Raw genomic sequence first — 14,424 nt, 5'->3', positions numbered from 1 at the left:
CAAGTGAACAGAATATAAGTGAGACTACAGCAGGCTTAAAAATACTATCAACCAGTGTGACCTAATAAACATTTACAGAATACCAGATGACACATTTATAGAATATTCATTTTTCTCAAATGGACAAGAAACATTTACTAAGATATACTATATTCTGGGCCAAAAAATCATCTCAATTAATTTTAAAAGATTCAAGTAATAAAGAACGTATTCTCCAACAACAATTAAATTAGAAATCAACAGCAAAATGATCTCTAAAAGATCATAAAATATTTGGAAACTATATAATACACTTCAAAATAACCCATAGATGAAAAAAAAAAATCAAACAGGACTTAGAACATATTTTTAACTGAAGAAAGTGAAAACAAAAACGTGTTTAGGAAGAAATGTACCATATAAAGTGTCTCTATATTACAAAACAAAGAAATGCTCAAATCAATGACCTCAGCTTCCACATTAGGAAATAGAAAAATAAAACCAAACTCCCATCTAAGTACTAACCAGGCCCGACCCTGCTTAGCTTCCGAGATCAGACGAGATTGGGTGCATTCAGGGTGGTATGGCGGTAGACAATAAGGACACATGCACACAAATGCTCATTGCAGCACTGTTTACAATAGCAAAGACCTGGAACCAACCCAAATGCCCATCGATGATAGACTGGACAAGGAAAATGTGGCACATATACACCATGGAATATTATGCAGCAATCAAAAACAATGAGTTCGTGTCCTTTGTAGGGACATGGATGAACCTGGAGACCATCATTCTCAGCAAAGTGACACAAGAACAGAAAATGAAATGCCGCATGTTCTCACTCATAGGCGGGTGTTGAACAATGAGAACACATGGACACAGGGAGGGGAGCACTACACACTGGGGTCTGTTGGAGGGAAAAGGGAGGGACAGCGGGGGGTGGGGAGTTGGGGAGAGATAGCATGGGGAGAAATGCCAGATATAGGTGAAGGGTAGGAAGGCAGCAAATCACACTGCCACGTGTGTACCTATGCAACTATCTTGCATGTTCTTTACATGTACCCCAAAACCTAACATGCAATAAAAATATAAAAAATAAATAAATAAAAATAACAAAACTAAGCCCAAAGTGAGAAGGAAGTAATAGACCAGAAAGAAAATCAATAAAATACAAAGCAGTAAAAAATGAGAGAAAAATCAATGAAACCAAAAACTTGTTCTTTGAGAAGATAATTAAGATTCCAACCCTCTAACCAGACTGATTAGGGAGAGGAAAAATAAAACATACACATTACCAATATCAGAAATAAGAGAAGTTACATCACTATAGATTCTACAGCAAAGGAAAATAAAGCAGTATTATAAGCAACCTTCTGTCAATAAATTTGACAACTTAGATGAAATGGACATATTCCCTAAAATAGAAAACTTGAATAGCTTTATTATCTATTAAATAAGTTGAAATGGCAGCTAACACCCCTTCCATAAGCCAAGGTCCAGATTACTTTATTGGTGAATTTTATCAAACATTTACTAAAGAAATAACAAAAATTCTACATAAATTCTTTCAAAAACTTGAAAAGATAGAAATTTTTTCCTGTTATGAAGATTACCAAGGACAGAGACTTTACCTGGTTCACAGCTTGATCCCCAGAATCAAGTAGGGTGCGTGACATATTACAGGTGTTCAATAAATTGCTAATTATGCTTATGTGAAAAGTATTCATATAAAGAAAAACTGAGCATAACCATAAAGGCTCAATGAAAGCAGAAAAGAAAGTGATACTGGAAGAATGCTCATGAATAATAAAGAATTCAGGATTGGAAAGTCTAGTGAAGGGAACAAACGTTTGGTTTATAGGAATGAAACTGAGATAAATGGAAAAAGAATAAGAGCATTAACAGAGAAATCTTAAACATTTTGGAGATGTGATACCTTGCACTAATGAAATCACAGGTGTGAATTAATAAGGTAGAAGAAAAATATAGTACAAAGCATTTTTATTGTTGTATAAAAACTATGGGTGATAGTCTGAATTTTTCATTTTTTCTTATAAAGTACACATAAAAATGTGATGCTTAGTATAAATGTTGCTTTATTAACTCAATACAGTAGGTCCTCATTTAATGTCATTGATAAGTTCTTACATACCATAACTTTAAGCAAAATGACATATAACGAAACCAATTTTGTTATATTGGTTTTGGCAATAGCTGATATAAATAAAAGTTCCTATGGCGTAGTTCCGGTCACAAAGAGTCACCAAGCTTTTAAAATAAAGACCAAAAACACTTCTAATATTAACATTGAAATAAATGTAAGCTATACATACATTTAAGAAAGATGAATAAAAACAAGCAAGATTTATTTACCCAATTTTTGCTGAATCAGTGAATGACAGTGGTAGTAGTGGTTGAGGGTAAAATCAAGGAATAAATGTTTTCAAAGTGAAAATCTTAAGGAGCACCTCACACAGTTCAAAACAATCACAAATGAGGCAGGTTCCCAGAGTGCTTTTGTGCTGCATCACTTACTATAGTGCATCTGTATGATTACTGTATACTTTATGAACATTTATTTTATAATAATTTATATTCGTGCATCAATTCATTCATTCATTTTCCAACTAGCTTATTCTAGTTCAGAGTGGTGGGTAGCCAGAGCCTATCCTGGCAGCTCAAGGTACAAGGTGGGCACCAGCGCTGGACAGAACTCCATTCCATTGCAGGGCGCACACACACACACACACATACACACTCACTCACTCTTACTCAGCCTGGGACACTTAATACATGCCAACTCACTTAATGCGTGCATCTTTGGGATGTGGGAGGAACCTGGAGTATCAAAAGAAAACCCGCTCAGACAAGGGAGAAGCTGTAAACCACACAGACAGAAGCCTTGGCTGGGAACTGATTTTTTTTTCCTTTTTCATTAATGCTATATTGAAACAATATCAAATGAAATGATTTTATTCAAGGATCTGCTATACTAAAATGTTACCTATTCTTAGGCCTTAGTAAATAATGTAATTTGGTTAAAGACCTGAGTCCTATGTCTAGGTGAATGACATACTCTAAATCTAGTTCTCAGGCTAGTTCATAAATGGCCTTTCAAGATAACCGGAATCCTTAGATGATCAACGGCTTGTCTTAGGAAAAAGATTTAAACATATTCTTTCCTCACTGCTCCTAAATAATACTGTTTTCCCATGGACTGTAACTGATGACCAGCTTTCAGGTCATTCAACAATTTCTCACAGGAACTGGAAAGTACCACAAGGTATTACTGAAACCTTACTCACCTAGGACCTAAAGGCAGCATCTAATTTTAAAGATGGCTAGAAACCTCATCATCCCAAACTCTACTAGATTTAGGAACAGAGGCCAGCAGTAACGGCTGGACAGGCTTCTGGGATAACCAATGACACAGTATCTCAGTTACATGCAGAGGTATGAAAGGAGCTCTAGTCAAGGCTCCATGACTTGATTTACTGAGACACAGAGAAGTCTCAGTAAATGAATACAAACCACTGCATTCATCTTTCTTTTTGTGAAGATCCAGAAGCTCATCACCACGTAGAATACAATTTATAATGTTTTATTCCTCTACACGTTAGCCATATAATGTGAACAATCTCATCTCTCTGGGTTTATCTTTGAAAATGAGGAGATTCACTTATTTGAAGATGTATATGGCAAGTAAGATACATATAAAATGCCTGAAATAAAGCATCCAACAAAAAAGCCTCTTCTCTTTCTACATTAAATGTGCACATAATAATTATCGGAAAAATCTGTTGGGTTCTTTCATATGCATAACAATATTTATGAGAAAGATTCTCCAGTTTTTGTTTGTTTACAAAAGGAGTTAAATACATTATCAATATAAACAACATATGCTATTAATATCATTTTTAACACTTACCTTAGCTCCATATTTTTCAACATAGGCATTAAGTTTTCTTGCTTTGTAAAATGGTATCTGTAACAAAAATCCACATTTATAAAAAGGACTTAACATAGTTATATAATTAAATAATGCAATAAGGAAAGATTTTAGGCATTATTCTGCAGAGGGCAAAGAATCAGGCCATCATCCGATTAGCCTCTGTGCCTTGCAGAAGAAGTGATGATCATTCTCTCCCTGAACTGGAATGTGTGGGCACATTTTCAAAGTGAGGAAAGCCTTTCTGGGAGTGGCATGACCCCATTATCCATATAATGGAAAAGGCCAATACATTTTTAAATAAATATTTAACACCTTTCTTAACATAGAATTCCTAGGCATACATAAGGAAAATGAACATAAATGGAAGACCATGTTCAAAAGGCCTAAGTGCTCCAACTCATTAATAAAAGGAATACAAATTAAAAGAAAATATTATTTGTAACCTAACAGACTGACAATTATTTAAAGTCATGAATATCTACAGTGTTCATGTGGGTATGGGAAAATAGGTTTTCTCCCAGACCATGTGGTAACATGCAATCCAGCAAAAAGCTTTTCAGACAGCAATTTAGCAGTATCTATATTATAGTTTAAAGTGTATTACAATCTACCTCTGAAAATGTAACAGAAACTATCAGACAAATAAGTGATACAATTTCAATGATGCTTTCTGAAACACTGTAACAGCACAAACTCAGATGTGCACTGGAAAGTATAAAGTAAATTACTATATATCCATACAATGAAATATTTCACAGCCTTAAAAATAAGGAAGATATATATACTGACATGGAAAGATATCCAGGAAAGGTTGTTTAAGGGGAAATGAATGGCAAGTTTCAAAATCGCATGTATGTAATCCCATTTTCTACTTTAAACATCATTTTTTTTTTTTTTTACAGAATACCTTTGTAAGAAAGCAATACATTTTTTAAAAACAGATACTACTTTCTTCTTATCATGCTTGCTAAAATTCATATACTTGAATTTACTAGTACTCTAAAATAATGTCCTTGCTCCATAAAGATATTCAGGTAGAAAAAGATACAAATAAGAGATATTAATTTCCTTGTTCACCAAAAGCTTGTCTTTTAAAAAAACTGTATTAAGAAAATATGGCTGTGCATGTGGCTCACGCCTGTAATCCAAGCACTTTGAGAGGCCAAGGAGGATTGATTGAGCTCAGGAGTTCAAGACCAGCCCGGGAAACACGGTGAAACCCTCTCTCTACAAAAAATACAAAAATTTAACTGGGCATGGTGGTGTGCACCTGTAGTCCCAGCTACTCGAGAGGCTGATATAGGAGGATTGCTTCAGCCTGGGAGGTGGAAGTTGCAGTAAGTCAAGACAGAGCCACTGCACTCCAGCCAGGGAAACAGAGTCAGACCCTATCTAAAAGAATAAAATAAAATATAAAATAGAGGGAGGTAGGGAGAGAGGAAAGAATGGAGGAAGGGAGGGAGGGAGGGAGGGAAGAAGGAACTAAAGAAGGAGAGAGAAAGGGAGAGGGAGACAGGGAAGGAGAGGAGAGGAGAAAATAAAACAGAAAAGACACACAAAAAAAGACAAGATGGACATATAACCTAGACCCAGGAGAAAAATAAAAGAACTTTTAGATTATTTGTCAGTAATGTTAATAAATGTTGATTTCACTGTATTCTGGGGAATTAAAATATCAGAAAAACAGAGTTTCCAGAAAGATTGTTGATGAAAATCTCAGGCTAATATAAATTTTTCAAAAGATTTTTCGCACTTCATTATATTCCCAGTTACATACAGAATTAGGAAATGTTTCCAATAGTAATTTTAAAATTTTAAGTGTAAAAATATTTTTAAATAAAATGTTCTATTAGAAGAAATGTTGATTCAAGTTCTTTAAAAACAGTTGGAGATTTGTTGATATGTCAAACTTTTTCCTTTTAGTCTAAATAAAATATGATGAAATGTATCAAGCCCATGCTATTTTAAAAATCATACTGTAGCATGTTTTATTAATCACTAGTCTTTATCTTAGCATTAATAATGAGAAAAATAAATGTTAAATTAGAACCACAAAATTGGATTTTAAACATCAGGCATATCAATGTTAGTTAATAATCCAATTAACCTGTAACACATTATGATTAATCAATTAATCCTCATAAACATCTTAACTTTAGCTATAATATCTAAATTATTATTTGTCAATATTGTTCTCAACTAGTAATATTTCAAAAAAAATGTTAAAATACTAACCGACATCACCACCCAAATTTGGTTATATATTCCAGACACAGGTGATGTAAGAATATCTTCATGCAAAAACAGCAATTGCCTGTGGAGATGAAATATATTACAATGTGTACTTGCTCAGTGATACAGTTTGGTTCTATGTTCCCACCCAAATCTCATGTTGCATTATAATCCCCAGTGTTGGAAGAGATAACTGACAGGAGGTGACTGGATCATGGGAGTGGATTTACGCCCTGCTATTCTTGTGATAGTGAGTGAGTTCCCATCAGATCTTGTTTAAAAGTGTGTAGCACTTCCTACCCTCAACTCTCTCTCTTGCTGCCATTAGAAGAAGGTGCTTGCTTCTCCTTCACCCTTCCGCCATGAATGTAAGTTTCCTGAGGCCTCCAGCCATGCTTCCTGGTAAGCTTGCGGAACTGTGAGTCAATTAAACCTCTTTTCTTCATAAATTATCCAGTCTCAGGTAATTCTTTATAGTGTCAAAACAGACAAATATACTCACTGTCTGTTTTTACTTTATGGGAACATTTTAAACAGTTACTTAGTTAAAATGTTAAGTTTCTCCTAGGCAACAATTGTGTTAGAGACTTTCTCTTCCCACACTTAGCATAGCACCTTGAACAGTGTAGTTTAGGTACTCAGCCAATATTTGAATTAAGATAATTAGAAAGTTTTAGATACTAATACTAATATGAGAACTTGTCCCTGCATCTGAATTTCCCAACCCTTTCATCTGTTAATCTAATATTTTAGAATTCAATTTTTGTCCTATATACTTGAAGAAATCTAAACACAGTAAAGAATCTCTCTTTTAATTCCTATTTCTTCCATTTTTTCCTTGCAAAAAAAAAAAAAAACAAACAAAAAAGGTGGTGGGTAGGGGGAATTAAAGGTAAAAGTCTAAGGATTTATCTGTCAGTGAAGTTATCAACCACTTAAATATATAGAACCATTGACTAAATTCTTTTCCTTCAAAAAGGAAATTCTTCCCAAGCCAGAACAACTGGGTAGTGGTTTCAACAGCCAAATGAACAACAAACATCATCACAATCAAATTACCATTAATAATTAAATTTCAAGGTTCAAGGGAAAGTTAGGAAAAATACACAAAGAATACAACTGGAAATCTGAAAACCTTTAACATTACTAATCACCAAAGAAACAAAATAACCATTAGGATGTGTATGGGGTTACCTTAAAAAGCAACATGCGCCAATCTGTTTCTGGTGGCTTCATATTTGTTGGAACCCAGGTGGATCAGGTATTTGCTTTGGCAAGGCCTGCCCTTATCTGACAGCCAGATGCTAATAGAGAGGGCTCTGCTCTCTCTATTCAAGACTCGCTGTCAGTTACTGGGAGGGTGAGTTAAGATAACCCCAATCTGTGGGCATGGCCACCTTCAATTTGAGGGCAAACAGAAGAAAAACCTCACTTTAGGTTTTCCACCTATTTTAATATTTCCAAAAGGAGTCACAGATTAAGCCCTTAGTAGGTATCAAATTATACTTTAGCAGGAAGGGTGATGCCCTTGGGTGGCAAGACATGCAATGGGGAAAAGAAAAACTTTGTAAATAAGAGGAAAATGAAGGACACCCCAAAAGAGGCTTTCTTATTTCTTGCCCCTGGCTATCTTCTAGTTGTTTGTTCTTCTCTAAGTAGTCCATTTAAATATATAATCTTCTCATGTATTCTGTGACTCTTCCTTTGAGTGCCTCAAACAATTTAAGGTAGGGTGCTCAGTAATCATGGAATCATGCTTTAGGCTTCTCTAAGCTCTTTTTCTTTATTCTTTCTTTTTTTTTTTTTTTTTTCTGAGACGGCGTCTTGCTCTGTGTTGCCCAGGCTGGAGTGCAGTAGCACAGTCTTGGCTCACTGTAACCTCCAACTCCCAGGTTCAAGCAATTCTCCTGCCTCAGCCTCCTGACTAGCTGGGATTACAGGCGCCTGCCACCATGCCTGGCTAATTTTTTGTATTTTTAGTAGACAGGGTTTTACCATGTTGGCCAGGCTGGTCTCGAACTCCTGACCTCATGATCTGCCTGCCTTGGCCTTCCAAAGTGCTGAGACTACAGGCATGAGCCACTGCGCCCGACCCTCTAAGCTGTTTTTCAAAGACTATGAGGGATCAGATATTTTGAGACAGATCCTAGAGAAATACTCCTCAGTGTCTCATACTGACTTGAGAATTAAGAAATTATACTAATCTAAAATGTTTATAATATCTCTAAGTGCCCCATAAACAGTAGGTATTCCATAAATATGGAGTAATTAGGATCTTTAAGTTTTTGGGAGCCTGATATAATTCATGAATGTCTGTGGAGATTTTAAACTTTTAAAAAGCATGTAAGAGGTCACAAAGATAAAAACTCAACAGGGAGATATTCTATTGCAAGTATTTTAAGTCCCTCCTTAAATGTAATCCAATATACCTGGTTAAAACAAAATTGACTGCCTTTATTTTACATAAACACAAATTGAGTGAATGAGTATTTTGCTTTATAGAAAATTCCTCTAAGACAGCTTTTGTAGGTCTTAAGTTTTAAAAATCTTAGTTATAAGATGTATTTTTTACCTGCACATCTTCATTTGTGTAGTCCTAATCTCAGTATCTGCCACCTTATTACTCAGTATTATGCTGACAACACAGAGTTTGTTTAAATCTGGAAGTGTGATGAAGAACAGAGACTGCTGCCTAGAATTATTCATATTTTCCTCTTGACTGAGTGTCTCAGAAATCAGACCTTTAAAACAAAACAGCAGAAAAAAAAAAGGTAGTAAATTATCTTACCAAGAGTTCTAATACCAAGTCAGCAAACAATATTTGATACTGTGTTAGAATAGAATCATAGAAACAACTTAGTTTGCAAACTTCAGCAGTTATATATCACTGTTATTTACCTTTAAGATCTTCTAATGATTTTCTAGGATTTTCGGTACATGTTTAACCAAGATACAGTTCACGTAACATAAAACTTCGCCATTTAATGTGTACAATTTACTGTTTTTTACTGTATTCAGAGTTGTGCAACCATCACTGCAATACATTTTAGAATATTTTCATCACTCCCTTTTCTATAACAATAATTTTTTTTTTTGGCTGGGTGTAGTGGCTCACATCTGTAATCCCAGCACTTTGGGAGGCCAAGGCGGGCAGATCAACTAAGGGTCAAGACCAGCCAGACCAACATGGAGAAACCCTGTCTCTACTAAAAATACAAAATTAGCCGGGCATGGTGGCACATGCCTGTAATCCCAGCTACTAAGGAGGCTGAGGCAGGAGAATCACTTGAACCCAGGAGGCGGAGGTTGCAGTGAGCTGAGATCACACTATCGCACTCCAGCCTGGGCAACAAGAGCAAAACTCTATCTTGAAAATCAAATAACATTATTATTATTTTTTAAAAGTCAAAGTGTACAGCAAAGTCTTCTGTTGTTTCAAATTTTTCTGTAAAGCACTTCAAGGTTGAGGAATATATCATTTTTCATTGTACACAAAAGAAAGTGTTCACTGAAGTCTCTAAATTGTTATGTCGTTTTTGTTTCCACTAAGTTACCCAGCTTTAAAATTCTATTGGAGGCACAGTGTACAGTTGGTAATTCACAAGGTATACCTTTGAAGTCTACATTGTTTTACTACAGAAACGAAAACTGGAATATAAAAGCAAAGCAACCTAGTGAACCTTCAGGACTCTAGCATGCACAAACACATGGGGGAAAGTAAGCTGGACTCTAGCTACTTCCAACTTTTCAACATCAATACGTATTTTTCTTTTTAAGAAGGAATAACATACTGGCCCAGGAATGTGCAGTGTGACTAGCCTTCTAATTACTGAAATGAGTTTGTGGTGTCATCTGAGGAATGCTGCTAATGCCCTTTGGCTCCAACATAGCTCCCTCATTCTAGCATCACAGCATTTGAAATTTTCATCATTAGAGAACCAGTTGGTTCTTTTAAAAATGGAAGTACTCTTAAAATGGTTAACACAAATTCACACGAGGTGTTGATGAATTAAGATGATTCCTGGTTTCATTAAAAATACTCCCTTTCTGATTCTACGTTTTGAAAAGTTAAAAAACAAAAAAAAAAAAGTAAAAAGTTCCAAGGTAAACACTGCTGACTTCACACTTTTCACCTGAAGTTTTTGTAGTAGAGAGCATCAGTAATGATCAAGGTGAAATACATGGCAAAAGGCTGATTATGGCTTGGCTCAGGACAAATACATATTTTAAAGAAAATAGGACAAAGACGTGGGTGAAAGTTTGTGGGCTGTTACTTTCATTTCTAACACACATTTCCAACTAAAATTACTTTTTCTTTTGCTTTTTGAGACCAAGTTTTGCTTGGTCGCCCTGGCTGGAGTGCACACTATCTCGGCTCATTGCAACCTCCGCCTCCGGGGTTCAACAGGTTCTCATGCCTCAGCCTCCAGAGCAGCTGGGATTACAGGTGTGTGCCACCACACACGGCTAATGTTTGTATTTTAGTAGAGACGGGATTTTGCCATGTCGGACAGGCTGGTTTGAACTCCTGGGCTCAAACGATCCACCCACCTCTGCCTCCCAAAGTGCTGGAATTACAGGCGTGAGCCACCGAGCCTGGCCGATTTCATTTTTCCTTTAAATTATAGTAGAAAGGTAAATTCCAAGTCACCGAAAAGTTCCTGGGTGCAAGCCCTCCCATTTTGCCAATCTTCAGATACTCCCAGATTGGAAAATTGTATATAAACAAGAATGATCTGATCAGGGATAAGCAGGGATTTATGAGAATTACAACTAATTTTTAATGTTGTGAGTTCCTAGTTAGCAAACTTTTCAGATTCACAAAGGTGTGGTTTTCTTTGGCTGGGCTGTCAAGAACTGTATTGAGAAGCTCAAAGCCTGGCCAAGCCGTGTTAAGGTCTGCGGACGCGCTATGGACGTCCTGTCCGGGGGTCCTGCACTGCGTTTGTGTCCCCGGGTTCCGTCCTTGTTCCATCCTGTCCGGGGGTCCTGCACTGCGTTTGTGTCCCCGGGTTCCGTCCTTGTTCCATCCTGTCCGGGGGTCCTGCACTGCGTTTGTGTCCCCGGGTTCCGTCCTTGTTCCATCCTGTCCGGGGGTCCTGCACTGCGTTTGTGTCCCCGGGTTCCGTCCTTGTTCGAATCCGTAGCCGGGCAAGGAACAGGTGCCAGGAGCGCGCAGCGGGAACCCACTGTTCCACACGCGAGGATTCGGAGAACCCCAAAGGACCCAGCCCCGGGGCGCCCAGCTCGTGCAGTGCGGCGCGAAGCCCCGGGCCACGGTCCCGTCGGGGGCTCCCCTGGCCTCTGCCTACGGGACCCTTCCTAAAAATCAGCCCGGGCGCGGGGTTCAGGGCGGCCCCCAGGCAAGCGCCCACCCCTCCCCCCGCCTGGCTGTGTCCACAGTCACGGACATGAGTGGAAACGAATCTAAGGTCTTTGTTCTGCTAAATCCGCTTTAAAGAATGATTCTATAAACGTCCAATATATAAAATGCCCGAACAACTGGGGCTCCTGGGCTTTAAAGATGCAGACATTTTTTTCCCCGATCCAAACCAACGCCCTCAGGGCACTGACACCGCGATCCTGCTCTCAGCGCGCCCCCGACCTGCTCCTCCCCAAGCGGGTGGAAGAGAACCAGGAAAATCATCCTACACCTGGGAAAGCAACGCTGCCCATGGCCACAGGCTTCTCCTCGGGGGCAGGAAAGGGCGGGCGGCAGGGCCCCCAGCGGCCTCCTCCACGCAGCTGCTGCCCCCGGCCAAGCCTCCTGGCCTCCGCTGGGCACTGACTGAGAACCCAGCAGCGTGCCCCGCCTTCCTCAGAGTGTCCCTCAAACCCTCCCCGCGGCCCTCAGGAAACGCCCCCATTTCCCACCGTGCCCCACCTTCCTCAGAGTGTCCCTCAAACCCTCCCCGCGGCCCTCAGGAAACGCCCCCGGCTCCCCGCGTGCCCAGCGTGCCCCACCTTCCTCAGAGTGTCCCTCAAACCCCCCTCGCGGCCCTCAGGAAACGCCCCCGGCTCCCCGCGTGCCCAGCGTGCCCCGCCTTCCTCAGAGTGTCCCTCAAACCCTCCCCGCGGCCCTCAGGAAACGCCCCCATTTCCCACCGTGCCCAGCGTGCCCCACCTTCCTCAGAGTGTCCCTCAAACTCCCCTCGCGGCCCTCAGGAAACGCCCCCATTTCCCACCGTGCCCAGCGTGCCCCACCTTCCTCAGAGTGTCCCTCAAACCCCCCTCGCGGCCCTCAGGAAACGCCCCCATTTCCCACCGTGCCCAGCGTGCCCCACCTTCCTCAGAGTGTCCCTCAAACCCTCCTCGCGGCCCTCAGGAAACGCCCCCATTTCCCACCGTGCCCAGCGTGCCCCACCTTCCTCAGAGTGTCCCTCAAACTCCCCTCGCGGCCCTCAGGAAACGCCCCCGGCTCCCCGCGTGCCCAGCGTGCCCCACCTTCCTCAGAGTGTCCCTCAAACAACCCTCGCGGCCCTCAGGAAACGCCCCCGGCTCCCCGCGTGCCCAGCGTGCCCCACCTTCCTCAGAGTGTCCCTCAAACCCCCCTCGCGGCCCTCAGGAAACGCCCCCATTTCCCACCGTGCCCAGCGTGCCCCACCTTCCTCAGAGTGTCCCTCAAACCCTCCCCGCGGCCCTCAGGAAACGCCCCCATTTCCCACCGTGCCCAGCGTGCCCCACCTTCCTCAGAGTGTCCCTCAAACCCCCCTCGCGGCCCTCAGGAAACGCCCCCATTTCCCACCGTGCCCAGCGTGCCCCACCTTCCTCAGAGTGTCCCTCAAACTCCCCTCGCGGCCCTCAGGAAACGCCCCCGGCTCCCCGCGTGCCCAGCGTGCCCCGCCTTCCTCAGAGTGTCCCTCAAACCCTCCCCGCGGCCCTCAGGAAACGCCCCCATTTCCCACCGTGCCCAGCGTGCCCCACCTTCCTCAGAGTGTCCCTCAAACTCCCCTCGCGGCCCTCAGGAAACGCCCCCGGCTCCCCGCGTGCCCAGCGTGCCCCACCTTCCTCAGAGTGTCCCTCAAACCCCCCTCGCGGCCCTCAGGAAACGCCCCCATTTCCCACCGTGCCCAGCGTGCCCCGCGTGCCCCACCTTCCTCAGAGTGTCCCTCAAACCCTCCCCGCGGCCCTCAGGAAACGCCCCCGGCTCCCCGCGTGCCCAGCGTGCCCCACCTTCCTCAGAGTGTCCCTCAAACCCTCCTCGCGACCCTCAGGAAACGCCCCCATTTCCCACCGTGCCCAGCGTGCCCCACCTTCCTCAGAGTGTCCCTCAAACCCTCCTCGCGACCCTCAGGAAACGCCCCCATTTCCCACCGTGCCCAGCGTGCCCCACCTTCCTCAGAGTGTCCCTCAAACCCCCCTCGCGGCCCTCAGGAAACGCCCCCATTTCCCACCGTGCCCAGCGTGCCCCACCTTCCTCAGAGTGTCCCTCAAACCCTCCCCGCGGCCCTCAGGAAACGCCCCCATTTCCCACCGTGCCCAGCGTGCCCCACCTTCCTCAGAGTGTCCCTCAAACCCTCCTCGCGGCCCTCAGGAAACGCCCCCGGCTCCCCGCGTGCCCAGCGTGCCCCACCTTCCTCAGAGTGTCCCTCAAACCCCCCTCGCGGCCCTCAGGAAACGCCCCCATTTCCCACCGTGCCCCACCTTCCTCAGAGTGTCCCTCAAACCCTCCTCGCGGCCCTCAGGAAACGCCCCCATTTCCCACCGTGCCCAGCGTGCCCCACCTTCCTCAGAGTGTCCCTCAAACCCCCCTCGCGGCCCTCAGGAAACGCCCCCATTTCCCACCGTGCCCCACCTTCCTCAGAGTGTCCCTCAAACCCTCCTTGCGGCCCTCAAGAGACAATCTCGGCGTGCCCCGCGCTCTCCCAGTATGCCCTGCAAGGCTTGCGTCCTGGCTCGCAATGAGGGTCAACTTTTCCCGCCAACGCGAGAATCCACCAAAGCCGGTCTTGGAGGACCCAGTGAATCCCTGAGAGCTCCTCTCAGCCCCAGCTGGCGTGGTTGGGGCTCGGGCACCAGGTTCTGGCCGCCGCCGAGGGCGGGAAAGCTGGACAGCGAACACGAACGGCTGCGTGCTGCTCAGGGGCGCCCTGGCCTCTGACCTGCGCACATTTCCCCTCAGATTCTCAGGCCCGACTTGACAGCTTCGCCAGTTCCTCCAGTGGTGCGGAATCTCCATGACAGGAACACCCTGACGCCTGGTGTGGAGGGGAAGCGGCGCAAGCTGTGGGGCGGACGCCATAGGCGCCTGCCGTGTACGG

The 14,424-nt window shown here is 43.0% G+C and overlaps 1 protein-coding gene across 6 annotated transcripts in view; it reads right to left on the bottom strand.

Moving 5' to 3' along the window:
* The window catches only part of C13H18orf63 (chromosome 13 C18orf63 homolog), a 48,137-nt gene extending 33,715 nt beyond the window's left edge, over positions 1 to 14,422 (bottom strand). Inside the window, exons 1-4 of one of the 6 annotated variants that reach the window (XM_035271349.3) lie at positions 14,266 to 14,422; positions 8,736 to 8,904; positions 6,167 to 6,245; positions 3,908 to 3,964 (exon numbers count right to left, since the gene is read on the bottom strand). In XM_035271349.3, coding sequence (XP_035127240.3) covers positions 3,908 to 3,964; positions 6,167 to 6,245; positions 8,736 to 8,904; positions 14,266 to 14,275 — 315 coding nt within the window. In that variant the 5' untranslated portion in view covers positions 14,276 to 14,422. Of the gene's footprint in view, positions 1 to 3,907; positions 3,965 to 6,166; positions 6,246 to 8,735; positions 8,905 to 11,815; positions 11,954 to 12,127; positions 12,543 to 13,958; positions 14,036 to 14,265 lie in introns of those variants that run through there. The other 5 variants (XM_008979987.5, XM_078348267.1, XM_078348266.1 and 2 more) reach the window with 5 other exon arrangements.
* Between the last annotated feature and the right edge of the window lie 2 nt (positions 14,423 to 14,424).

The sequence above is a fragment of the Callithrix jacchus genome, chromosome 13 (genome assembly GCF_049354715.1).
Source record: "Callithrix jacchus isolate 240 chromosome 13, calJac240_pri, whole genome shotgun sequence".
Classification (NCBI taxonomy): Eukaryota; Metazoa; Chordata; class Mammalia; order Primates; family Cebidae; genus Callithrix; species Callithrix jacchus.
Note: the sequence above shows the minus strand (reverse complement) of the source record. Positions and strands in the feature narration are given on the sequence as shown.